The following is a 27,504-nucleotide window of genomic DNA, read 5'->3' on the forward strand; positions in this document are numbered from 1 at the left end:
ACAGTGGTGGAAGAAGTGTTCATATCCTTTACTTCAGTAAAAGTACTAATACCACACTGTGAAATGACTCCACTCCGCTCATTTTAACTACCTAATAAACTTTTAAGTGGTTTAATTTATAAAAATGGGTAATCATTTTAAATGTATCATGTTTTTCATTTTAAATCTTGACCTGAAAAGTAACTAAAGCTGTCAGCTAAATGTAGAGGAATAAAAAGTACAATATATGTCTCAAAATGTAGTGGAGTAGAAGTATAAAGTTACATAAAATGTACATAAAAGTACCTCAAACTTTTACTTTAAGTCCAGTACTTGAGTAAATTTACATAGTTACTTTCCACCATTGCTACCTGCCTCTTCTAACTTATACATATCAGTTAAGAGTCCTCCTTCAGACACTGTATGAGGATTAAAGGGATAGTTTCTGCATTATTATACAAAACTTGGTACAATTATTGTCAATGCCCTCCTGAGGATAACCCTTTAAGGTTTTATTGATCGGCCCCTAGGTGGCACTGTGGTGGCAGTCTAATTTTATATTTGGTACCGTGGCCACACTATAACACCTAAGGCAATGAAATTCATAGGGGTGGTATAGACTGGCCCCTGTAAGGCACACACCCCGACGGCAGCATGCCCCGACACGCGTGTACTGCGAGGGCCCGTTCAGTACTGCTTGCAGTCCTAGTTTCTATAATATTTATTCACAAATTATGTTGTTTTGTCATTGCTAGTTATTTTTTCTTTAATAACATTTAATCTATATTATATGCATTATAATATATATATATATATATATACATTATTATAGTGTCTTTTATATCTTTTTATATACATATTTATTATTTTTTATATTTCCTGTGGTATAAGAAGGTTTTCCCCCTGCTCTCTGATCGATAATGCAAGAAACAATCACAGTGCGTATGTGAAGTTTAATAATAAATTAATTAATAAATAAACTTCATTTCTGTCAACAATAGCGATGAAAGTTAGACTTGTTTGGTCAGAGCGAATATTAAATAATTCTTACCTGAAGAGTCCAGAGTCAGCAACTCCTTTATAAAATACAAACGTACAACATTATCATTATCTTAATCATCAGTTATCAGATCAGTTAACAGATTTGGACGTGTTGTTTTTGTGCTCTGAAGGTTGATTAGGTAGATTAAATCCACTGCAGTATCACACAGTCTACCCTACAATTTAAAATGCAGAAATGTTCGGATCTCATTGGGATCGTTACAAATTTCAGTCTGAAGGTTCTAGGCTCAAATCCCACCTGCACTTTCAATAATGATAATACATTTTATTTATAGAACACTTTACATGGTAGTCAAAGTTGTTTAAAGTTAAAACACAGTAAAAATGCAGTGACAAATAAAAACAAACGATTCAAATAAACAGCATTGGTCATACATTAAAAGCAGTTGTGAACAGATGGTTTGTTGTTGTTGTTGTTGTTACAAACGTCAACAATAATGTCTGTTGTGATTATATTTACAATGAGACATTATTTTAATTTTCAGAAGCAACATTTTAAGCTTGTCCTGTCCTCGGTGTGATTTGTTTCTTCTGAATTTTTAAACATTTTCTGAACCGAGTGAAGCAGAAAAGAAAACATTTATTAAGAAATGGTTAAAACAATCAGAGGTTGCGTTCTGTGAGGACACAGAGTTTATTATGCTTCAGACCCTGAGGAGTCTGTCCATGATCCACTCAGGCACATTAAAGACGACCTCAGCCTTCAGCTCAGGTCCTTTCTTCACAATCAGGAAGTGCTGCAGGTAAAAACAAACTGTTTGTGTTGTGAAACTGCAAATAATGTTCTATAAATACATGAATATGTGCACTTTTTAACTGAAATGTTTGTTTGTTTGTGGAACATTTATATTTTATTTGTTGTTTTAACACATCTACAATAACAACCATCAAGAAATGTCATCACAATAAGAAAATAAATCCAACAAACACACAAAAAATGCAAAAACAAACAAATTATTCCCACAAATCTATAAAATAAAATAAAGTTTTAGTATTTTTATTAAAGTATAACTACACTTTACTACTCTAGTAACTCTAGACTCTATTACATCTCACAGGTCAATGTTTTATTTATTTATGTTTACATCAAGAAACTTTAGCCTTGTTAGTCCTCCCGTTGACTTTATACAGGTGGTCCTCAGGGGTCATAAAGGACCCCATGACACAAGACTGGTTTTAGGACATGTAGAAAAAAATTATTAACAACTTTTCTGTCTTTCTTCTTCAACTTTTTTTTTTTTTACTTTTACAGCAACTTGTGACCAACACATTGATATATATTTTTTTATATTTTTTCATTATTATTATTATTATTATTAAATTGTAGTCAAATATACAAAATTAGGGCTTCATTTTCATGTTGACTATGTGTGCATGCACGTGTACTTGTGTGCGTGTGTGTCTGTGCGTCCTTGTGAAAAGGTGTGTGTGTGTGTGTGTGTGTGTGTGGTGTATGTCTTTATATACATAATGGACAATGGGTGCTATAAAAAAATTTAAAACATGTAATAATGTACAAAGAAAGTTGAACTTTATTTTATCTTTAGAGGATGCAGAGGGTCAAATATGCTGAAAATTTCAAGCAATTCAATGAAAGTTAATCTTTATTAATGGTATGATGAAAATGTTTTGGGGTCAAAAAGGAGCCCAGGACCACAGGATGGTTAATATAACCTGAATGTTTTCTCTGATCTGAGTCCTCGTGTGTCAACTTCTGTCTTTATTTCAAAATAAAGTTAAACTTCCCGGCTCTGTGTTTACAGTTAAAGCTCTCTGATACCTTCCACCCTCCACAATATGAGGGAGGGGGGATTGTTATTATTATTATTAGTAGTAGTAGTAGTAGTAGTAGTAGTAGTAGTAGTAGTAGTATTGTTATTATATTATTATTAGGGACCGAGCACTGAAAGTGTGAGGACCCTATTGTAATTGTTATTATTATTATTATTATTATTTCAACAACAATAATAACATCTTATTTTCCTGCAGTAGTTCTTTCCCTCTGATCAACAGAAAAAAATATTAATGATGCAACACAAAGTATTTATCTATAAATTATTTTAATTTTATTATGGTTATGATTTAAAAATAATTATATATATTGAAAAATATACTAAATAAACAAAAATATGAAAAAGTAACAATAGGGAGGAGGAGGGGAGGAGGAGGAGGAGGGGGAGGAGGTGTCCCCTGGGCGTTCAGCCAGCTCTTCTCCTTCAGAGTTCATCTCCACCATTAAAACTACATTTTAAAATCTGAGAGCTGTTTAACAGCAGTGAGCCTCATACATCACTGCTGACACACACACACACACACACAGAGGAAGTCGCGAGTGTGTTTTCAAATTAAAAGTTGTTTTTTTGGATCATGATGGTTATTATCCTGAAATTTACTAATTTTACAGGATTTTTCTTGTGTTTTTTCGACATTCAGAGCGAATGCCAATAAAAAAAGGTAAATTACTTTTATTACAAATATTCATCTTAAAATAAAAGTGGAAACCAGTAAATTAATATAATGACACATTATAGATGTTTACAATTTTATTTAATTGCTTAATAGTCTTAAACATTAAATTACAGTGAAATATATGTAAAAATACATGAAATAATCATATTAATGAATATAAAAGAAAAAATGTAACTTAATACTTCTACTCCACTAACTTTACAGGTAAATGCTGTACTTTTACTTCTTATCTGACAGCTCTACTTACTTTTTAACGTGATGTAGAGTCGGGAGACCTCCACCCAAGAGTCAGGAGACCTCCGCCCCAGAATCAGGAGACCTCCGCCCTATAGTCAGGAGACCTCTGCCCTAGAGTGGGGAGACCTCCCCCCGAGAGTCGGGAGACCCCCGCCCGAGAGTCAGAGACCTCTGCCCTAGAGTCAGAAGACCTCCATCCTAAAGTCAGGAGACCTCTTCCCGACAGTCAGGAGACCTCCATCTGATAGTCAGGAGATCTCTGCCCGAGAATCAGGAGACCTCTGCCCGAGGATCTCAGAGTACGGACTGGTGTGTGAGGTGTTAAGAGGTCAGAGATGTAGCAGGGAGTGAGGCCATAAAGGGCATTGAAAGTAATTAGTAAAATCTTAAAATCAATTGTAAAACATACTGGGAGCCAGTTTAGGGACGCTGAACCTGGAGTGATGTGATCACTTTTCACAGTTCACTTTACACATAATGCATTCATTGTTTGTTTGATTTAAAGTGTTTTAGCATTTTTGATTATTTTTATGAGGTTAGCCGGTCAGCTAATGTTAGCCTAGCTGCTACTTAATAAGGATGTTTAGCTCTGCAGAGTTCAGCTCGGTCCCTCTTTGCTTCTTCAGCTTTTATTTCCTCTATCACTCCAGCTGATGCTGAGCAGAGCGAGCTAACGTTAGCTAAGCTGTGAAGATCAGGCTAACGTTAGCTGGCATCGCTAACAGACACTGAGCTGTTTATCACACAGATTAAACACACGTTCAAGTCACGTTAGCTAATGCTAACACAGTAGTTTTCACTCCTTGATTGTACCAGAATAAAATATCAAATATACATTTTATGATTTATTTATATATAGAATATGAAATAATTGTACTTAAATAATATATATACAAATACATTGCAAAATTGAAAAATAAATACATATAGATTATTTATATGTATTTATTTATCTTTTATATGTAAAAATAAAGGAAATATTACATATATTTACTTTAAGAAAATACAAAATAATTATATATTTCTTTGATTTTATTTTTGTATATAGGAATCAATTAAATATTTAATACGTCATATTTATAGATCATTGTTTTATGTTATTATATGTGTACAAATTTGCCGCCACCACCAGAATATAAAATAAATACACACATATTTATATTAACACATATTCATTTTATGTTTTAATTTTATGTATGTAAAAATGAAATATATATTACATATATTTACTTTAAAAAATTATACAGAAAAATACAAAATAAATATTTTTTTTATTTGATCATTTAATTGTGGTATTTTCTTATATTTGTACAAATGTAAAATATTTCAGATATTTGTGAAAACATTTAATGTAAATAACATGTGTCCCTATATCAGACCCCCCCCCTCCCCCCCATCTGACCATATAAGGACACACAGGATGAACAGATTGCCCCCCCCCCCCAACTCCTGATCCTCATTCACCTGAAACCAAACAAACCACACACACCTCCCTGCTTCTGTGGAGAGAGAGAGGGAGAGAGGGAGGGGGGAGAGGGGGAGGGGATCAGGTAGAGATGGAGGGTGGAGGGAGTTGACGCTTGCGCACTGGCGCCGCATCCCCTCCGCATCGTCCCCCCCCCCCCCCCTCCCTCCCTCCTCTTTCTTTTTCTGCAGCATCAGTACCACACTCCCCCCCCCCCCCCCCCCCCGCCCCCCTCTCTCTCCCTCCCCCACTCTCTCCCTCTTTCTCTCTCTCTCTCTCTCTCTCTCTCTCTCTCTCTCTCTCTCTCTCTCTCTGTTCCTGCCGGGCTGCTGCTGCTTTGCGCGCTGCGGGGCCACACTGCGACCGCACCGAGGAGGAAGAGGAGAAAGCGGCGGACCAACAGCGGGGGCCAGGCTGAGCCGAGCGGCGGAGAGGAAGAGTCCACACCGGAACACCGAGCAGCGGAGGAGGGCTTCCACGGCGCCGTCAGCGCACGGATAAAAAAAAAAAAAAAAAAACCTCGTCCGGAGCAGCAGCAGGCGGAGCCGCGTCACACCGCCTCATCTCCATCCTGACCTGCTGAAAACCACCAGGACCAAAAACCCGACTGGTTGGGGATCTCGGAGCGCAAAACGACGAACGACGCGGTGTTGGAAACCTCCCCCCCCTCCCCTCCCGGACCAGGACCAGGACCAGGACCAGGGCCGATTCTCCGTTTTCTAGCAGCCAGCTCGGCGCGGCGACACCATGAAGGACCGTACGGCGGAACTGCGAAGTGTAAGATTTTCCTCTTTATTTCCATCATGTCGGCCTCCATGTCCCCTCCTCCACCTCCTCCTCCACCTTCTCCTCCTCCACCTCCTCCTCCTCCTGCGGCCGCCGCAGTAGCCGCGCGGGCCTCACCGCCTCTCCGGAGCGCAGCGGGTCGATAAAAAGCCGCTCAAAGCGTCAGTTTGTGCGGGTTTGCAGCGCGGAGGAGGAGGTGATGAGCCCAGTGTGAGGGATGTTTGATTAGCTGCGCGGCGCGCACCGGCTGGAGGTCACGGCTGCACCTTTATTTTTTTCTCTTTTCCGCCTCTAACAGCGGCTCTGCGCGGTGCGGCGCGGCGCGGTTAGACGCAGAGGCCCTGCTCTGCTCTGCTTTGCCATCGCGTCTCTGTGCGTGTGCAGCGCTGCATGCATGATGGGAAAACGGCGTAAAAAGCCTAAAAACTCTCCCATCCATGCTAATGTGACCGTGCATGTGCATGCACGCGTGCCTGGATGACCTGGCTGATGGGGAGGAGGGGGAGGAGGGGGAGGACTCTGAAACGAGCCGCGGACCAAAATGCAGTGATTTTTTTTTCCGAGGCCGCATCCTGCAGCCCATGCGCGCCTCCTCCCTGATCGAGAGCCGCGTGAGAGAGTGGGAGCAGCACCGATCAGAGATCAGTAGGATCGATGCCCGGACGATCAGGACGCGACGGTTTAATCTGCTGCTTTCCGCGTGTTTCCTGCCGCGCGTAGTGGAGAGGGAGAGGGGGAGGGGGGGGGGGGGGGGTCCCTTCATTGTACCGAAGCCTCACCCATTTTATGACTGTGTGGCTCCGCATGCAGCGCGTGAATCTGGAGGGTTTTAACGCGTGCGGCAGGACAGGGTTAGCTGCGGCGCGGGGGTTTATGAGCGAACAGCTGATGCCGGCGGTTTGGGCGGATTGTGGGGGAGATTTTAGGGTGGGAGGAGGAGGAGGGGGGGGGGGGGGGGGGGGGGGTGTCACATCAGCTGCTCAAACTCTGCAGCAGCTCCACGCGCCTCCCGCCGCCGCCACCACCACCCGGGTTCAGCCGGGTTCGCGTCAGACAAGCGAACTGAATACTGAACCATCCGTTTATCATCCATCTATCTATCTATCTATCTATCTATCTATCTATCTGATTGATTTATTGGATATTTGAACATCCACCACACAGTTTGAACCTGATCAATAAATCAGCAGCTGTGTGTGTGTGTGTGTGTGTGTGTGTGTGTGTAATTAGCATTAATAAAGTGACGGCTCAGCAGCGGAGTTTACCGCACTGCTGTCCATCCCTCCATCCTCACCCATCACTTCTCTCTTTTCTTTTTACTCCTCTTCATCTTTACCTCCTGTCACTTTTTGTTTCCATCCTCCTCCTCCTTTTCATCCATTCATCCCTCCATTATGTGTCCATCTCCACTACCTCCTCTCTCTCTCTCTCTCTCTCTCTCTCTCTCTCTCCCTTATTCATCCCTTCATCTTTGCTGTTTTCCTTTTCTGCTGTTTCATCCTTTATTTCACTTTCCTTCTCTCTTTTTATTCCATCTATCATTTCTCACATCCACCTTATCATCCTCCCCTCATCTTCCTCTCCTCTCCTTTCTTCCACCCCTCCATCCTTCCACCATCTTTCCTCTCCTCCACTCCTCCATCTTCACTGCCTCATATCCATCATTCACCCATCCCTCCATCCATCCATCCATCATCCCTCCATCGTCCTTTCTTCATCTCTCTTCTCTTTCCTTTCCTTATTCCACCTCTCCTCATCCCTTCCTTCCTTCCATCCTTTCATCCATCCATCCATCCATCCATCCATCAATCGTCTCTTCTCATTTCCAACTTTTATCTTCCTTTCCTCCCTCCATTGTCTTTCTCTTCTGTTTCTTTTCCTTCTTCCACCTCTCCTCCAGTCCTCATCCCTTCCTTCTCCATCCATCCATCCATCCATCCATCTCTTCTCATTTCCAACTTTTGTCCTCCTTTCATCCCTCCATCATCTTTCTCTCCTGTTTCCTTTCCTTCCTCCATCTCTCCTCCTCTCTTCCCTCCCTCATCCATCCATCCATCTATCTCTTCTCGTTTTTCCATCTTTATCATCCGTTCATCCCTCCGTCTTTCTTCCATTTAATCCTTTATTTCACTTTTATTGTCTCTTTCATTCCGACTGTCACTTTCTATCTTTCATCCTCCTTCCTCCCATCCATCCATCCATCCATCCATCCATCCATCCATCCACCCACCCATCCATCTTTTCCTATTTCCAACTTTTATCCTCATCCCTCCATCATCTTTCTTTCTTTCTTTCTTTCTTTCTTTCTTTCTTTCTTTTATTTTCTCTTTCATTCCTTCTGTCACTTTCCATCTGTTATCCTCCTTCCTCAATTCCCTCATCATCCCTCCACCATCTTTCCTTTTTTCCACTCCTTCATCTTCACTGCCTCATATCCATCATTCATCCATCCCTCCATCATCCTTTCTTCATCTTCTCTCCTCATCCTCCTCTTCTTCTTCTTCTTCTTCTTCTTCATCTATCTCTTCTCATTTCCATCTTTTATCCTCCTTCCTCCAATCCCTCCATCATCCTTTCTTCCTCTCCTCTTTTTTCTTCATCCCTCTATCCTTCCACCTTCTTTCCTTTCCTTATCTGCCTCCTCTCCCTCGTTTCCACTACTCAAACCATCACTTCTTAATTCCATCTTTTTATCCTCCTCCTCCCCTCATCCCTCCATCATCATCCCTCCATCATTATCCCTCCATCATCATCCCTCCATTATCTCTGTAGATATTCTCCTCTTCTCTTTCACATCATAGATTACAATCTTTTCTGTTAATTGAATCAATTAAAATTAATTAACAACGTGATGAAAAATATTTCTGAATATTTCTGTGATTTTAATATTTTAGTTAAAGTTAAAGTTCCATTACAATAAATTTCTCTGTAACATTTTTATTTCGACTCGGCCATGCAAAGAATTATTCAAGATGTTTTATCCCTCGTTTCTACTCCTTCTCTTCTTCTTTCATCCTCCTGTTCCCATCTGAGGACAAAACGTTCAAATATCGTCAATAAAACATTGAAAAACATTAATTCCAGTAATTTATAAGAAAATATATTTTAAAAAATAGTTTCGTTGTTAAACTTGTTTTTTTCGTGCAAAAATGTCAGAAAATGTCAGTTTTCAGCCTCTAAAATCTGCAGATTTAATTTAGAGAGGGAAAATAATCAACAGCTACTTTGTGAATCTAACGGTTATTTTTAATTTTAAAAAAGTCATTCAAGTCACATTTACTTTGCAGCCTCTAAAATCTGCACATTTCCTGTTTGATATTCAAACTAAAGTGACAAATGAATTAACGTAGAAACATAATCATCAGGCCAAATATTTTAATAATCAATTTATTTATTTAAAGTTTTCATTAAAAAATTACAGAAACTTCAGTTTCCAGCCTCTAAAATCTGCAGATTTCTGCTTTAAGTTTTGGAAATGAAAGAGAAATAGACTTTAATATTTTTGATTTTCTGACTTTTTGCAGACAAAGTGATTATTCTAATAAATAATTGTAATATAAAGTATATTTATAATCACTTCTTCCTAATATGTCAGGTAAAATTAAAATTATTATTAATATTTTCAAACAGCAGATCATCATTATTATTATTATTATTATTATTATTATACAATAATAATAATCACCATAATAATAACAATAATAATTTATTATTATTATTATTGTTGTTGTTGTTATTATTCTTTATGTAACGTCCACATCACATGACATTTCCCCTCTGTTGGTGAATCTGAAGCTCAGAAACAACAACAAAACTCTTTGTGATTCTTCCTGATAAACTTTTAATATATCTTTAATGTTCAGTGAGTGTTTCAGCAGCTGTGGGGCGGTGCTGCTTTAGAGAAACGCTGCATCATTGTTTCTCCTACTGCTGAAAACGTTTGGAGCTCCTCACTCTGACCCGCCGGGTCTCCAACCTCTCACCCTCATATCTGTTCATCCCTCCCTCCTTTCAGCTTGGAAAAGGATTTTTCTATAAACACAAAAATCCAGTTTATTACAGAAAGAAACCATAAAAACTTTCCAACGGTCCTTGAACGGATCATCAGTTATAAAAAGTGACAGAAAACTTGTGTTAAAATGTTGAATGTTGGAGAAGCTGTTAACACAGAGCCGAGAGGAGAGGACAGGAGAGGCTGTTTACAAGGTGCAGATAGGAGAGGGCAGGAGACACTGTGAAGACATGATTGATTCTGCTGAGAACAATGGTCACGTGACAAATATTCACTGACAATCTGTTTACACAGAGCAGAGAGGAGAGGACGGGAGAGGAGAGGCTTTTTACAAAGAGCAGAGAGGAGAGGACAGGAAAGGCTGTTTACACAGAGGAGAAAGGAGAGGATGGGAGAGGCTATTTACACAGAGCAGAGAGAAGAGGACAGGAGAGGCTGGTTACACAGAGCAGAGAGGAGAGGACAGGAGAGGCTGGAAACATGACGATGCTTCATCATCTACAACATCATAACTCAGTGCAGTGATATTTTCTTCCAGTTCCAGTTGTGATTGTATAAAATCGCTGCATCATCATTGCTGCTGCAGGCGGTGGGTCGCTGGTTGTTGTTGTTGTTGTTGTTGTTGTTGTTGTGTGTTTAAACAGTCGGCATGAATGTGTCATATGTATCATGATCCAGAGTTCTGATTTAATGTGTTGCAGCTCTTAAACAATGTGATTCAGTAGAACTGTGGTGAATAAAGAGCTCACCATCGTCTGCATAGAGTCGGACCTGTCCCTGTTTAAACCATCCAGAATAAAAACCCTGACAGTTGGGGTGTTCATTCTCTGTGCATTTAACACTTCCTTCTTTCTTTCAAAATTATTTTTATTGGATTTTCCTTGGATGCATAATTATATCAGCTGTCAGAGCACACATAATTTGATTCAATACATCCATAGATTAGGCAAGTACAAAAGAAAAAACAAAGCAAATAGAAAATAAACAAATAAATGAAGATAACCATATGTGAGAAAATAAAAAATAAATAATGAAACGGAATAAAAGGAAGATAAGACACATATACATACAGACAGAAAGGGACAGCATAAGAGGGAAGGGAGGGATTGGAGATGAGGGTGGGGTTCCAGGGGTGGGGCTTAAGGTCCAGTTGGCATAGAGTCAGTTGTCCTCAACCAGAGTACCTGAAATAATAGTGGGTTGACTGGAGGTTTATCACTCTAAATGAAGCCCATCAAGTTGCTTTACTAATCCAATAAAGTCATCCCAAGTTCTGTAGAGCACCATTAACACTAAACCTGATTTTTTTCTAGTTTAAGATTGCACATAATACTCCAGATGATATGTGTGTAGGTGGGTGGAGCAGTATTCTTCCACTTCAACAAAATCAACCGCCACGCAAATAAGGAGGAGAATGCCATAAGCTTGCGTTGACAGGTCAATGTAGATATGTTTTCTGAGGTCACACCAAAAATGGCAATAAGGAGGCAGGGAGTAACATATTTTTTAAAATAGTTTAGAGAATAACTCAAAGAAAGAGGACCAGAATCGGTCCAATTCAGGGCAACCCCCATATAAACATATGATAAAGAGTCGCAGGAAGCATTTTGCATCTGTCACACAAGGGGTCAATGTGTGGGTACATTTTTGTCAGGGAAGTCTTACAGTAATGTAGGTGGTGCAGTACCTTGAACTGGACCAGATTATGAAATGCACATATGGATGAGGAATATACACTATCCAAGGCTGCGAATGTCATCTTAAATGCAGAAACCAAGCTCCTCTACGCTTTGTTCTTTACACCATCATGTCGCCTGCTCCTAATAGTGTCATTACTAAAATAGAGTTATAAAAAGCAACTCAGATCAGGGAAGAGCTCACCATCGTCTGCATAGAGCCTGACTCATCAGGTTGTTTATCGCATGTTTAAATCCATCTTCACGGCAGAGACCTGAGACTTCCGTCTTTACGTCATCATGTCGTCTGATTCTGATGAAGTCATCACACCATGCTGTGAAAACGATTTTGGCGCCAGAGAGCGAAGCAGGTTGATGGAGAGATCATAAGAGAGAAAAAAATCAATGTTGTCTTTAATTTACTGACATAACCTTTTAGTTTCATGTGTACAGATTATATTGATATAAAGAATTTAATAATAGTTATAGAAATATCATCATAATAAGAAAAATACCAACATAGGCCGGAGCAGACGTTAACATGCTGACTCATTGTCTCTCCTGCTGCAGGTTCAGGGTTCACAGAACAGGTGGAAGATGTTATTTTCTGCATGAATGATTCATTTTTTGGTCTGAAAAATATCCCGACCTGATGTCTTAAAGCGAGTGTCCCCTTTGATCTGTTTGATCTCTAAAGGAACTCTGTTGTTTTTTCTGATCTTCCGTCTTGTTTCTGCAGGTGAGAATGCTCAAACCAACCAGGGGCAGGAAGCCGACCAAAACACTGAACAAAGTTATACATTTATGAGGAAAAAAAATCACAAATTTACAATGGAAAAAAATCACACATTTACAATGAAAGAAAAATCACAAATTTACAAGAAAAAAATCACAAATTTACAAGAAAAAAAACTTCCACATTTAGGCTTTGTGTTGTTTCCATGCAGTCTGCAGCTTATTTCGATGGCTTTGGGTGTCACAGTTTCGTTCTCACGCTCTTGAACCAAACCACAGGATTAACCCCAGAAAAATAATCTTTAAAGGTCACATCTGGTTCTGGTTCTAAAGCTGAACAAGTGTTACGGGACTGTGAGCTTTTGTCAGAATTTGAGTTTAACAGGACTGTGACCTGATATCTGAGTTTGTTCTGTAAAGTTCTCTCTGCTGTTTGTCTGATGGTCCGTCTGGTTTCTGCTGCTGAGAACTGTCAAACCAACTCTGGTAACCAAAGAAGAACTCTGCTCTTGGACATAAAATTACCAAAAAAGACGTAAAATGAGGGGCGTCCCGGTAAAATGAGGGCGTCCCGGTGGCTCACACTGGTAGAGCGCTTGTCATGTAGGCTGAGGCCTTGCTGCGGCGGAGCCGGGTTCGAACCAGCCTGAGCTCCCTTTGCCGCATGTCTTCCCCTCTGTCACCCTCTTTCACTCTGTCACTGTCAATAAAGCATAAAAATGCCTAAAAAATAATCTTAAAAAAATAATAATAATATGAACAAAAGATGTAAAAAAAAACAAACAGAAGAAATACGTAAAATTACAAAAAAAAAGATGTTAAATTACAAAAGAAAAGACATTGGTGAAGAGAAGTTGGTGTCCCATGTGAAAAATAGTAAACCATGTGACTCAAACATCACATGTTCCTCTGATCTGTCTGTTCTCTAAAGGAACTCTGCTATTTGTCTGATGGTCCATCTGGTTTCCGATGCTGTGAACGCTCAAATCAACTCTGGAGACATAAACCTGGACATAAAATTACTAAGAAAGATGTAAAACACCCAAAAAATTACCTAAAATGAGCAAAAAAGATGTTAAATGACCAAAGACATACGTAAAATTAACAAAAAAAAGATGTAAAATGACCAAAGAAATACATTGAATTAACAAAAAAGACGGAAATTAACAAAAAGACATAAAATTAACAAAAAATATGTAAAACAACCCCCCAAAAATACATAAAATTACTGGTGGACCAAAGAACTGAGCTCTGCTCCTCTATAAATGGGGGTCTGGGTTCTCAGAGTTGGTTCTCTGCATTCTCACCTGCAAGGAACTCTGAGCATTCCTCCAACAACACGTTACAGTGTAGAAAGTGTCACAGATTTGTGAACATGAAGCTCAGAGTGGGAGACACTGAGAGTCCCCGAACATCCAGTCAGATCAGATGTTTGACAGAAGAGAAGAGTTTGTTTGGTTTGTTTGGCTGTTCATTTGTTCCACGTACAAATACGACAAACTCTGCGTGTTGTTGTGATTCAGAGCATTTTTACATTTGGAACAGTGTGTGTGTGTGTGTGTGTGTGTGTGTGTGTGGCTGCAGTGACACATGGCTTTTTTTACCCTCTCAGATAATCCATATGGAACCTTTGAGGGTGAATTATGTCTTCTGTTCTAATCAATGAGACTGAAATAGGATACACACACACACACACACACACACACACACACACAAACACACACACACACACACACACACACAGTCTCTACCGGTTGATCAGATCTGACCTCACGTGACATCTCCATCTGTCTGCACAGAAATCTTTTCTGTCGGATCTCCGGACGAATAATCTGCAACTATTTTTGTGATCAATATGCATCAGTTGTTTCTGCTTTCAGTTGATTTAAAGTTGAGAAACTCAGTTTACAGATTCAGTTTAACAACCAACACAGTCTTCCTGAATGGATCATCAGTTCTAAAAAGTGACCAAAACTTGTGTTAAATTTTGATATTTGTGTCAGAATCTCTTTATTCTCCATGTGTCATTTAAAATAAAGCGTTTGCACTTACCAGATCCTGTTAAAAACATTAAATTCTGCTCCTCAGAGACACTGTGAAGACATGATTGATTCTGCTGAGACCAACGGTCATGTGACAAATATTCACTGAGAATCTGTTTACACAGAGCAGAGAGGAGAGGACAGGAGAGGCTGGAAACATGACAATACCTCAATATGTGGAGGAAACTGGTTTTATATCATCATCATCTACAACAACATATTTAACTCAGTGTAGTGATATTTTCTTCCAATTCAAGTTCTGATTGTTTTAAAAATGTATGCATCATCGTTGCTGCTGCAGACAAACCAACTCGCTGGTTGTTGTTGTTGTTGTTGTTGTTGTGATGTTTGTTTATGCTCTGTGTGTCGGCGTTATTCTGTCTATGTATCATTATACAGAGTTCTGATTTAATGTGTTGCAGCTCTTAAAGAATGTGATTCAGTAGAACTGTGGTGAATTAAGTACAGTGTCTGTGCAGCAGAAAGAGTGACCTGGCCAAGACGGCAGCACAAAAGCAACATGGTTATGCTATACACACAAGAAAAATGAGTTGGATGACAGGATTACACAGAGCAATCACAAGATCCAATTGAGCTAATTTCTCTGTTTTTTTTTAAATTGACTTGAATTCCCCCAGAGTTACAAGATGTGTCAGCTTCAAGTCCTTCTGCACATCGTTCCAGGTAGACGGCAGAACATTTAAAAGCCTTTTGGTCCAGTTCAGTTCTGACTCTCAGACCTGCATCAGGCCAGGTTTCTACACAAGTGTAAACACAAATATATAGGCAGAAGTCCAAGAATATATTTTTAAATAAATGTCAACCAGTGAGAGAGTCTATGGACATACAAAGATGGACAATGTGCGACAGCATATAAGGAACAGTGCTGTGACGATAGCTGCAACCAGTAATAAAACACAAAGCACAGTGATATACAGGATCCAATTTCTTTAAAAACTGATCAGGAGCATTCATAAAAGGCAGGTCTCCAGAATCCAGTAAGGGTAAGAAAGTTGTGGTAATCAGATGTTTTCTTACTTGCAATGAAAAACATGATTTATTTCTAAAAAAGAAGCCCAATTTCAGTTAAGAAACAAGTTTATCGATATGCAGTTTAAAGGACAGGTTCTCTTCAGTTAGAATGCCGAGGTATTTGTAAGATGTAACCAGATCAATTTTAACCCCTGGAACATATAAAACAATCTGCATAACAAGTACTTTAACTTTTGATACTTTTTCATTTCATTTGGATGCTGATACTGTTGTATTTTTACTTGTAGTGAGTAATTTCACAGTGAGTCATTAGTACTTTTACTACTGTTTTCTCTGGTTATATTTATCACAATATTCAGTTCCCTGGTGAATCGGCAGGAAAAAATGAAATCACCACATTTTAATATTGTTCGTTTGTGAAACAGCAAGCTAACACGTTAGCCGTGAGCTAACTGTGATTCTCATAGGAACTCTGTTTCTGTCGGGTCTTTCTGCTGTTTTTACTGACGAACCTGAAAGAGTTTATAACAATCTGAGCAAATACACACACACACACACACACACACACACACACCTGCTGCAGACGGCGTCCTGCTGCTCGTCTCGTCTCACGCTGAAGGACACCTTGACAAGTGCGGTCTGACACTTCCTGTTGTGTGGTGCTTTCACAGTAAAGTTACACTGATCTGTATCGGCCTGGCACTTCCTGTAGCCTGACCCTTTCAAATTAAAATTACAGCCAAACTAAAGATTGTTGCAGTTAGAAACAAAAACTTGACAAATGTTTTCGTGGTTTTATTGATCAGTGAAGTCACCTGATCACCTCGAGGCTCCTGATTGGTCGGTCTGGAGATAAACACTGTGCTGCTGTGTGTGTGTGTGTGCGTGTGTGTGTGTGTGTGTGTGTGTGTGTGCCGGTGGCCATACTTCAGCCAAGTCAAGGGCAAACCCGCCATCACTGCCGGCATATAGGAGGTCACTTTCACTTTACTTTATTACCAGAGAGTTTGTGTGTGTGTGTGTGTGTGTGTGTGTTAGTGTGTGCTGACTGCAGAGCACGTGAAACAAAGTAAGGGGAAATTATCATGTGGGAAATTACAGATTTTATTCAGAATAACAAAGTTAGAATGGATTTTTCTAATAAATTACTATTTAAAAATTTGAATTAAACAGAATTTAAAATAAATACTTCTCCAAGTGCCCACCAAAAAAACCCCACAATTTTTCCCCAATATTGTTCATATTGAAGCCATGTTTCCAGCCTTTCTTGTCCTCTCTTTTCTGCTCTGTGTAAACAGCCTCTCCCGTCCTCTCCTCTCTGCTCTGTGTAAACAGATTTTCAGTGAATATTTGTCACGTGACCGTTGGTCTCAGCAGAAACAATCATGTCTTCACAGCATCTCTGAGGAGCAGAATTTAATGTTTTTAACAGGATCTGGTTAGTGAAAATGATTAATTTTAAATGACACATGGAGAATAAAGAGATTCTGACACAAATATCAACATTTAACACAAGTTTTGGTCACTTTTTTTTTAAACTAATGATACGTTTAGTTTTTACAGATTTTCTTTTGCGTCATTATAACCCATTTAAAGTTCTTGTCGTCTGTCAGAACTAAACGACCTTCATGAGCCTTTGGTTGAATTTGTGCTCCATCAGCACTTCTGTAAGGTTAGGGCCAAACAGTTCCTGGTTAGGCTCTAAAAGACAGTTTAAAGAGGAAATAAATTATGTAAATGCTGGAAGTTAAGTAGTTACGAGGATGACATGTGTAGGAATAAAGAATATATTCGGATTGGCTGAGTTTCTACATTATGACCGGGTTACTTAAGGTCAGGAAAGGCATGTGTAGGAGTTCAGATTTCAGAAAAGGCATGCGTATGAAAGCTTCAGCACACAACAAACACACACATACATTTGAAAGGTCAAGGAGATGTCAAATCCCCAGATGCACGGTAAAGGGGGGCAACCGGAAGCATCCCACAAAAAATTGACCAATTGCATTAAAAAGCCCACCCAAATGTACGGGGTGTGCCCAACCCAAGAAGATATATGTAAAATTAAGGAAGTTTGGAATCGCTCTGTCTTGTGGTGTCATCGAGATCACATCGCAGAGTCCAGCGCTGAGCATTGCATTTGGCTATTATTCTTTCAATAAATAGTTAACTTTATTCATTTGTTCTGAGTGTTTTGTAAGACCAAGTTTAGGAAAAAGAACCCGGATGAGCGTTGGACGCTTTAAAAGCCCATGCTCTTACACATGACTACTGAAAGAGACATAGTTCAGTAAAAATGTGATGCAGGAAGTTAAGAGATGTTTGAATCACATGATGCACTTTGGTCTGTCACGGGGCACCAACACTGCTCTGCTAGAAAACAGTTTAGGGCTTTATAGGGTGAATTTTGCTCATTTTGTGTAATTTCTGGTCATTCTGTGTCCTATTTTGGTCATTTTGTGTCTTTTTAGTCATTTTGTGTCTTTTTTTGGTCATTTTGTGTCTTTTTTGTCAATTTGTGTCTTTTTTTGCTCATTTTGTGTCTTTCTTTTGGTCATTTTGTATCCTATGTTTTGGTAATTTTACATCAGATTTTTTTTAGTAATTTTGTGTCTTTTTTTACGTCTCCTGGCTGAAAGTCCTGATCGTCCTCCTAAATATGTAGGTGATTGAGACTCCGTTGGCTTATATCCTCACATCCCTGACAAGTTTTCACTTTTCTTTTCTATCAAACATTTTGTTTTTCTTCCAAAAATGCTCCTAGTTTAAGCTGGTCCCCACAAAGGTATACATACAAAAACACACAAAAGCACACACTCCTCCTACGTAGTATTGAACCTGCAGAATCTGCTGACTGAACACAATCTGTGTGTGTGTGTGTGTGTGTGTGTGTGTGTGTGTGTGTGTGTGCGTGTGTGTGTGTGTGTGTGTGTGTGTGTGGGCAGATCGGTCAGTGGGAGGCTGGTCATGTGATTTATAGCATCTCCATTTAATGGCCCTGAAATCGTCCCGGCCCTCCTGTGTGTGTGTGTGTGTGTGTGCTCATGTATTATAGATGTACCCCTCCCCCTCTCCACAGCTCAGTGAACAGCCTCGTTACAGCAGCAAACATCCTCCTCCTCTTCTTCTTCTTCTTCTCTTCTTGATTTATTTTATTTATCCGAACATTAATTCATTAATAATTAGCCAATCAGACGGCAGCATGTATCATCAATCAATCACTAAATCAATCAATCCATCAGGGATAGACTCATTAACAGGTTTTTATTTTATTTTTTACTCTTTCTTTATTTCCTGCTGTATCCTTGTCTCTGTCAGGCGGGCGGCGTGGCCATGATGTCATGCTGATGTCATGCTGATGTCACAGGTCCATGGTCGTCCTCTGAGTCATCGCTGCTGAAACGGTGTCCGGCTCCTTTTTACTGACCTTGAGTGACGTTCCGCTGCTGACAGCCGCAAGGGTCAAAAACGTCTCAGCACACAGAAATATGTCAAATATCTTCATCTAAAATATACAATATAATGATTTAATAGGTATATAATATAATATGAAATAATAAATCATGTTAAAAATAAATAACATATTATAAATCATATTAAAAATCTATAATATAATATAATATAAAATAATAAATCATGTTAAAAATAGATAACATATTATAAATCATATAAAAAATCTATAATATAATATAATATAATACAATAAATCGGATTTTAAAAAATCTATAATATAATATAAAATAATAAGTTAGATAAGAGAAATATATAATATAATATATAATAATAAGTTCCTTATTTGAGTTCCTGATTGCAATGTTACCATGGATGTACAGACTACTATCACAGGATTACTTCTGATGGCCGACGAGTGAACGCTGGCGCAACTAGCTGCCGCTGCTCGCCGGTAAGTTTTTAACTTTTATCGTTCCAAGCTGATTTTATGGTCCTACAACCTAAACGGACAGTGTAATTGCCCTCATTTTGGGATACTTTCTTGACTTGCCGACACTATCGTCAACGTGAGCTTTCAATATTCGCTCACCTGTCCTGTCCCAGTGTGATCCTCACCTGGTGTTTTCTGGCCGGCAACACTGTCTCTGATTCAGTTCTCGACGCCGGACTCGTTGCCCTCTACACTCCACCAGCTGCGACAGCACTCCACTCATCTTCGCTTTGCTCAACATCCGCTTACTGACAGGCAAGGGACATCTTATCCAGGACATCATCACAGACCGTAAGCTAGACTTTCACTGCTTAACCGAGACGTAGCAACAGCCCCAGGACTATTCCCAGCTGAACGAATCCACAACTCGTGGGTTTGTTTACACCTGTCAACCCCGCAGCTCTGGTCGGGAAGGAGGTCTGAACTGGAAAGTCTCGCCGGTATCTGCCCATCTCCAGCACGTTTGAGTCTTCTGTCTGTGAGTTGTCTGGTCCCACTCCAACCATCATTGCTACTGTCTACTGCCCCCCAAAACCGAATAGTGACTTTTTAATTGACTTTGCTGCTTTCCTCACCCATATATAATTTCTCTCACCAAACATTATACTGCTGGGGGATTTCAATATCCACATGGACAATACCAATCTGCCTCTTACCAAAGACTTCACATCCTGCCTAGGGAGTTTTGGATTACAGCAACACACCACTATTCCCACACACTCAAAAGGACATATTCTGGATCAAATCTGCTGCTCTGGTGTCACCCCTCTGGACCAAACTGCTGATGATCTCCCCATAACTGACCACTTTCTCCTCTCATTTACAGTGATACTCACCCTCTCCATCTCCAAAACACCACGCCTCATTTCTTTCTGGAATATAAAGAATATTAACCCCGCCAATCTCACTTCAAGTATCCACTCCTCCTGCCTCCTTGACATCCATAATCTGTCCACCCCAGATGATCTGGTTTGTCATTACACCAATAGACTCCATAATATTCTTGACTCTCTTGCTCCGTTAAAAACAGATCTGTCTCCTTCACCGTCTCTGCCCCCTGGTTCACCCCCGATCTTCATCTCATGAAAACCAAAGGTCGGCAACTTGAACAACTCCCCAGAAAAACTGGTCTCACTATACACAAAGACATGTACAATAACCACATCTTACGCTATAAGGACTCCATTGCCAGCACAAAACCCACTACTACTCCAGTTTAATCACTGCCAATGAAGGAAACTCCAAGTCACTGTTCTCCCTACTTAACAATCTCACCAAACCCCAGGACTCTCTCCCACCTCACTTATACACAACCTCCTCCTGCAATGCTATTATGTCCTTTTTTAAAGAAAAAATCAAGAACATCCACCAGAACCTTGTATCATTGGCTCACCTCAGCACTTCAGCTGATCTTCCCCCACCCACACACCCACTCTCCTCCTTCCAGCTCCCCACTCTCTCTGAAATCTCAGAACTCATCCGGAAATCCAAGCCATCCACCTGTTAATTGGACCCCCTGCCCACACAACTTGTTAAAGCCTGCCTTCTCTGGTCCCCCTCACTGCTGCCATTACCCCAATCCTGAAAAAACCTGGCGCCGACCCCTCCAACTTCAACAACCTCCGCCTCCAATCTACCCTTCATCTCCAAAATCCTGAAAAAAACAGTTGCCTCCCAGCTCCACTCTCACCGATCCCACAATAATTGGACTGGTTCACATCCTACTTCTCTGGCCGCACTCAGTTCATTCAACTCAAGTCGCTCAAATCCATCCCCTCCTCCGTCACCTCAGGTGTGCCCCAGGGCTCTGTCCTGGGGCCCCTCCTCTTCATCATCTACCTTCTTCTCCTCTGCAATATCTTCCGCAAATGTAACTTCCACTGCTATGCTGATGACACCCAGCTCTACCTCACCACTAAACCCTCGTCCTCTCTTCCGCCCACCTCCCTCACCAGTTGCATCTCTGAAATAAGAACCTGGTTCACCTTAAACTTCCTTAAATTAAACCGCAATAATACAGAGGTTCTTCTCATTGGCACAAAATCCACTTTATCCAAAACCGACAGCTTTTCCCTCAATATTGACAACTCCTCGGTTTCACCCTCCCCCCAGGTTAAGAGTCTGGGTGTCATCCTTGACAGTACTCTATCCCCTCAATCCCATATCAACAACATTACCTGGTCTGCCTACTTCCACCTACAGCCTCAGCCTACAGCCTTGTCACTTCCCGTCTGGACTACTGCAACTCTCTCCTCTTTGGCCTCCCTCACAAATCACTCCATAAACTTAAACTGGTCCAAAATTCAGCTGCCCGCATCATAACAAGACCCGCCTCTATCCACCACATCATCCCTGTCCTCCAACAGTTCCGGATTCAATACAAAATCCTCCTGGTAACTTTCAAGACTATTCACAACCTCGCTCCCCCAAATCTGTCCGACCTCCTCCATGTTCACACTCCCTCCCGCTCCCTCAGATCCTCTTCCTCCATACACCTGTCTGTCCCCTCCGCCCGTCTCACCACCATGGGAAGCAGAGCATTCAGCCGCTCTGCTCTCCGCCTCTGGAATTCATTACCACCCCAACTCAGAAACATTGACTCACTCCCCCATTTCAAATCACAACTCAAAACACATCCATCCATCCATCCATTATGGTTAACCGATTATCCGCACTCGGGTCGCGGGGGGCTGGAGCCTATCCCAGCTGACATTTGGGCGAGAGGCGGGGTAGACCCTGGACAGGTCAACTCAAAAAACACCAGTTTAAAACTGCCTATTCCCTGTGATGACAATTGCCCCGTCCAACCTATTGTTTTGTTCTTGATTTTGTGTATTTTATTGTTGTTTCTTTTTCTATCTTTTTGTACGGTGTCCTTGAGTGCCAAGAAAGGCGCCTTCCAAATAAAATGTATTATTACTATTATAAATTACATTAATATAAAGAAATATATAATATAATAAATTAGATTTAATAAGTATATAATATATTATAAAATAATAAATCATATTCAAAGATATATAATATAATCCAGTTGATTAAAAATATATAATATAAAACAATACATTTAATAAGTAAATAATATAATATATAATAATAAATTAGATTTTAAAATATATGATATAATATAATAAATTAGATTTTAAAAATATAAGATGTAAAATAGTAAATTAGATTCAATAAGTTTATAATATAATATAAATTAATAAATTAGATTTAATTAGTATGTAATATAATATATAATAATACATTAGATTAAAAAATATATAATATCAAATAATAAATCAGTTTTAAGTATATAATATAATTTTAAATAATAAATTAAATTTTATGATTTGATGTTTGTCTCATGACTTGACTTGGACCTGTTTGACTGACTTCACACCTGACTTGGACTTGTTGCACATGACTCAAGGTTGTGGTCGGACTTGTTTTGGAAATGTCTGACTCATTTTCAAATGCACTGGCCCTGTCTCAAGACTTGATTCCAAGTTGTTTTCAAATCACTCAATGCTGGACTCTGACTTGTTGCAGATGACTGGGGACTGCAGTGTGACTTGTTTCGGATGACTTGGTGCTCTCCAAATTACTTTGACTCATTTTCAAATGATTGAAGACTTGAAGAAATGTTTATATAGAACCTGATTTGTGACTTGAACATGTTTTGAATGACTAGAGATTTGACTTTGAGTTGACTTGATTAACTTGTTTTAACTGGACTTGTTTTATAAAAACCTGAAGCCTGAGTTGAATGTGTTTCGGAGAGTGCAGTGTGACTTGTTTTGGAAATGCTTTGAGACTTGGACCTGTTTGACTGACTTGACACCTGACTTGGACTTGTTGCAGATGACTTGAGGTTGTGGTTGGACTTGTTTTGGAAATCTCTGACTCATTTTCAAATGCTTTAAGACTTGGCCCTGTCTCAAGTCTTGATAACTGACTTTGACTTGTTGCAAGTGACTAGAAACTAAATTAAGATTTCTTTTGGATAACTTGGATTCAGTTTGAGGTTGACCTGTTTGAAAAAGACTGGACCTGGACCTGTTTGGATTTTGTTTCAGTAAAAACTTGAACTTGTTTTGAATGACTAGAGATTTGACTTTGAGATGACTTGATTAACTTGTGACTTTAACTGGACTTGTTTCTAATTTCTTGAGACTTTCAAATAACTTGAATCTTCTTGGACTTGTTTTGAATGACTTGAGATTTGACTCAAACTTGCCCTGGGTAACTTGGCATTGGCTTGAAACTTAAATTTTGAAACTTAAATTTTCTCATAACTGACTAGAGACCGGTTGTGGTCAGACTTGTGTGGGATAACTTGGACTAATTTTTAAATGTTTGAGACCCAGACCTGTCTCAGGATTTGACTTTTACTTGTTGCACGTGACTCAAGGTTGGACTTGTTTGACTGCAGTGTGACTTGTTTTGGAAATGTTTGAGACTCAGTCCTGTTTGAAAGACTCAAGATCTGACTTGGACTTGTTGCAATTGACAAAAAACTAAATTAAGACTTTTGGATAACTTGGATTCAGTTTGAAGTTGACTTGTTTGGAAAGACTCGACCTGGACCTGTTTGGATTGTTGCACATCGCTTGACTTGGCCCTGTCTCAAGACTTGATAACTGACTTTGACTTGTTGCAAGTAACTAGAAACTAAATTAAGATTTATTTTGGATAACTTGGATCCAGTTTCGAAGTTGACCTGTCTGGAACATGTTTGACTTTAATTTTCTCGTAACTGACTAGAGACGGTCATGGTAGGACTTGTGTTGGATAACTTGGATTAATTTTCAAATGTTTGAGACTCGGACCTGTCTCAGGATTTGACTTGGACCTGTTTGACTGACTTGACACCTGACCATAGACTGTATATAAATACTGGACAGAGTGACATCTCGTTGGTTTGTGGCCCGTTTGAGGCATCGATTTCAGCATTACACTTGTCGCCATCTTGTTTCCGATACGGGGAGCTGACCATATCTGGACTGTGGAGGAGGAGAGGGATCTGATCACTGACTACAGCCTCTCTACACCTCAACCTGACTGACTCATGTTAGCATTAACTGATGTTAGTTTAAATGTTCGTTACTGACCTGAACACTGAACTGCGCCTCCTTGGAGTTTCTGTTAGTCCAACCAAACGCTGAACAAGACATTTAATGAATAAAACATTCAAATAAACTGTCAGTAAGAGACAATACAGTTAAAGGGTCAAAGTTATGAGACCAAACCGCTAAATGTCCTTTTATATGTATAGGTAGAGTAACTGAATCCCACATCGGCTGGCTATTGGCTAACATTCTATCAACATTTCACATTAACTACCAGTGGTGGGAAAAGTATTTAGATCTCTTACTTAAGTAAAAGTACTAATACCACACAGTGAAATTACTCCACTACAAGTAAAAGTCCTGCATTTGTTACTGAAGTAAAAGTACAAAAGGATCAGCATCAAAATGTACTTAAAGTGTCAAAAGTAAAAGTACTCGTTATGCAGAATGGACCCACTCAGATTGTAATATTTATTCCAAATATATTATTACAGTAGGCTATTTGTATTGATGCATTTATGTAAGTGCTTTAATTTTTCTAAAGACATGGCTCGTTTTAACTACTTAATATACTGTTATAAGATTTAATTTAAAAAAACACTTTTAATTAATCATGTTTGTTTATGTTAAATATCGACCTGAAAAGTAACTAAAGCTGTCAGCTAAATTAAGTGGAGTGAAAAGTACAATATTTGCCTCTAAATGTAGTGAAGTAGAAGTATAAAGTTACATAAAATGGAAATACTCAAGTACAAGTACCTCAAAATTATACTTAAGTACAGTACTTGAGTAAATGTACTTAGTTACTTTCCACCACTGTTTACTAATATAAATGATGTTGTGTGTTTATATTAATTAAATGGTGTGAAACTAAAGTCTAACTTCTTATCTTCGAACCGTATATTGATTTAACCATGAACTTTCGCCTTGGGTTTTACCAGAGTTGGCTAAAGGACGCTAACGCCGGTAAATTAGCCGTCCGCTATCTGTATCCCAAATCAGACACCTGGATCTCTTCGCTGTAAAACCATAAAACAATAAAACAATAGGGGCTGAGGGTTTTTTTTAGGAAATTTGATGTTTCTGCATAAGCCAAATATATATCACCGTTATCAACCATCATTATGAACACACCCTGACCGTACTTCTGTCCTTCACAATAAAATGCAGTACAGTAAAAATACAGATGTACTTTTAAGATCTTCGCCAGAGCATTCTTACTGGTTTCTCTCATCAGAGTTACTTTCCTATTATAATTAGACATGTAAATCTCCATGTACGTAAATTAAATTTCACACGTAGATTGTTAAATAATGTGTAAATGTAAACAAAAGATGTGCAAATAACAAACTAAATGGATAAAAAGAGAAATATACAAATGGATAAATAAATAATTTAATAGATAGTTTATAAATAATAAAATAACTGTTAAAAAAATTAAATTTATCTTTTGCATTGATTTATAGGTTGTTTTTTTTATTTCTACATTTATTTGTCTATTTGTTTATTTATTCATACTTATGTTATTTTATGTCATACACTAAATATGATAAATAAAAATTATTCATGTAAAACAAAATGTGTGGATGTGTTACGATATTATAAATATTATTATTATTATTATTATTATTATTAATATTAATAATAATAATAATAATAATAAATATACAATAATAAGATAAATACATAAAATCAAGAAATCAGGTGTTTTTAATTTATAGAAAATAAAACATTTAGATTAACTGATAAAAAACATTAAAATATATTTAATATTTGTGATACGTTTATCTACTCTTTTTTTGTCGCTCGTGGTTGTTGTTTTTTTGCTGTTCATAAAATCAGATCTGTGTCACACATGAGAAGAGAATCAGATTTGGGTCACACACACACACACACACACTCTCACACACACACACACACACACACACACACACAGGGACATGTCTCTGGGGAACAGGCAGTGGAATCAGGACGTCTGAGCGTTAAGGGGACGCGGTGAATTGATCCTGAAGGACGTTCGGCTTTTGTAACTCACTTCCTGTCGTTACGTCACATTTTACACTGAAAAACTCCACAAACATTAACAAAAGAAGAAAACAACAAAACAACAGATTCATATATAAATAATATTAATATCATGAATTATTCTTCGCACGTTTGACACACAAACAGTTTGTTTCCTTTAAAATAAATCACCCTAAATCCAGTTTATCACAGAGAGAAACTGTAAAAACAGACGTTATCGCCAGAGTTTGAACTTTTCCTTGGTCCTTGAACGCATCATCAGTTATAAAAACTGACCAAAACTCTTAAAATGATTAATATGTCATGTAAATATAAAAATATAAATTTTAAATGGCTGAAATAAAAACAAAATAATGAATAATACATTCTAATAAAATAAAATAAATCAATTAAATATAATAATAAAAAATTAAAAAAACTTTAAAGGATTAAATTAATAAATAAAATATAAACCTTTTTCTCCTTTAATACTGTGACCCTCTGTCTCCTCATCCTCTTCCTCCTCCTCTTCTTCCTCCTCCTCCTCCTCCTTCCTCCCTCTCTCTCTTTTTGCTACTCCTCCTCCTCCTGTGAATTACTGCCCTTTCTCTCTTTTCTTTCCTCTGTTCGTCCCTCTGGCGTCGGCGGCCGTCTGACCGTTTATTTATAGACGCAAAGAAATAAAGAAGACAGACGGTGTGTGTGTGTGTGTGTGTGTGTGTGTGTGTGTGTGTGCGCGCGCGGGCGCGCGCGCGCCCTGTGGTCAGCGGTGGTAGTTTTTCTTATAAAAGTGACTCATCTTATTAATGTTTTATAATATTATATGTATAATTATTGATGGGTTTTTGAATTTCTGACGGTCCCTGAATGACTCGTGTTGATATTTTATCAGAATCAGCTGTTAGCAAGACTTTTATCTAATGCATTTGTTAAAATATTTATTTAAATGTATATACATTTATATATATATATACATGTGTGTGTGTGTGTGTGTGTGTGTGTGTGTGTGTGTGTGTGTGGATCCACTGTCCACATTTTTCTTTTGGAAAT

The 27,504-nt window shown here is 38.9% G+C and overlaps 1 protein-coding gene across 1 annotated transcript in view; it reads left to right on the forward strand.

Annotated features, from left to right (window-relative positions):
• Positions 1-5,636: 5,636 nt before the first annotated feature.
• stx1b (syntaxin 1B) overlaps positions 5,637-27,504 on the forward strand; it is a 57,982-nt gene continuing 36,114 nt past the window's right edge. Inside the window, exon 1 of the mRNA XM_059348823.1 lies at positions 5,637-5,989. Coding sequence (XP_059204806.1) covers positions 5,960-5,989 — 30 coding nt within the window. The 5' untranslated portion in view covers positions 5,637-5,959. The remainder of the gene's footprint in view (positions 5,990-27,504) is intronic.

Source organism: Centropristis striata, chromosome 13 (assembly GCF_030273125.1).
Source record: "Centropristis striata isolate RG_2023a ecotype Rhode Island chromosome 13, C.striata_1.0, whole genome shotgun sequence".
Lineage (NCBI taxonomy): Eukaryota > Metazoa > Chordata > Actinopteri > Perciformes > Serranidae > Centropristis > Centropristis striata.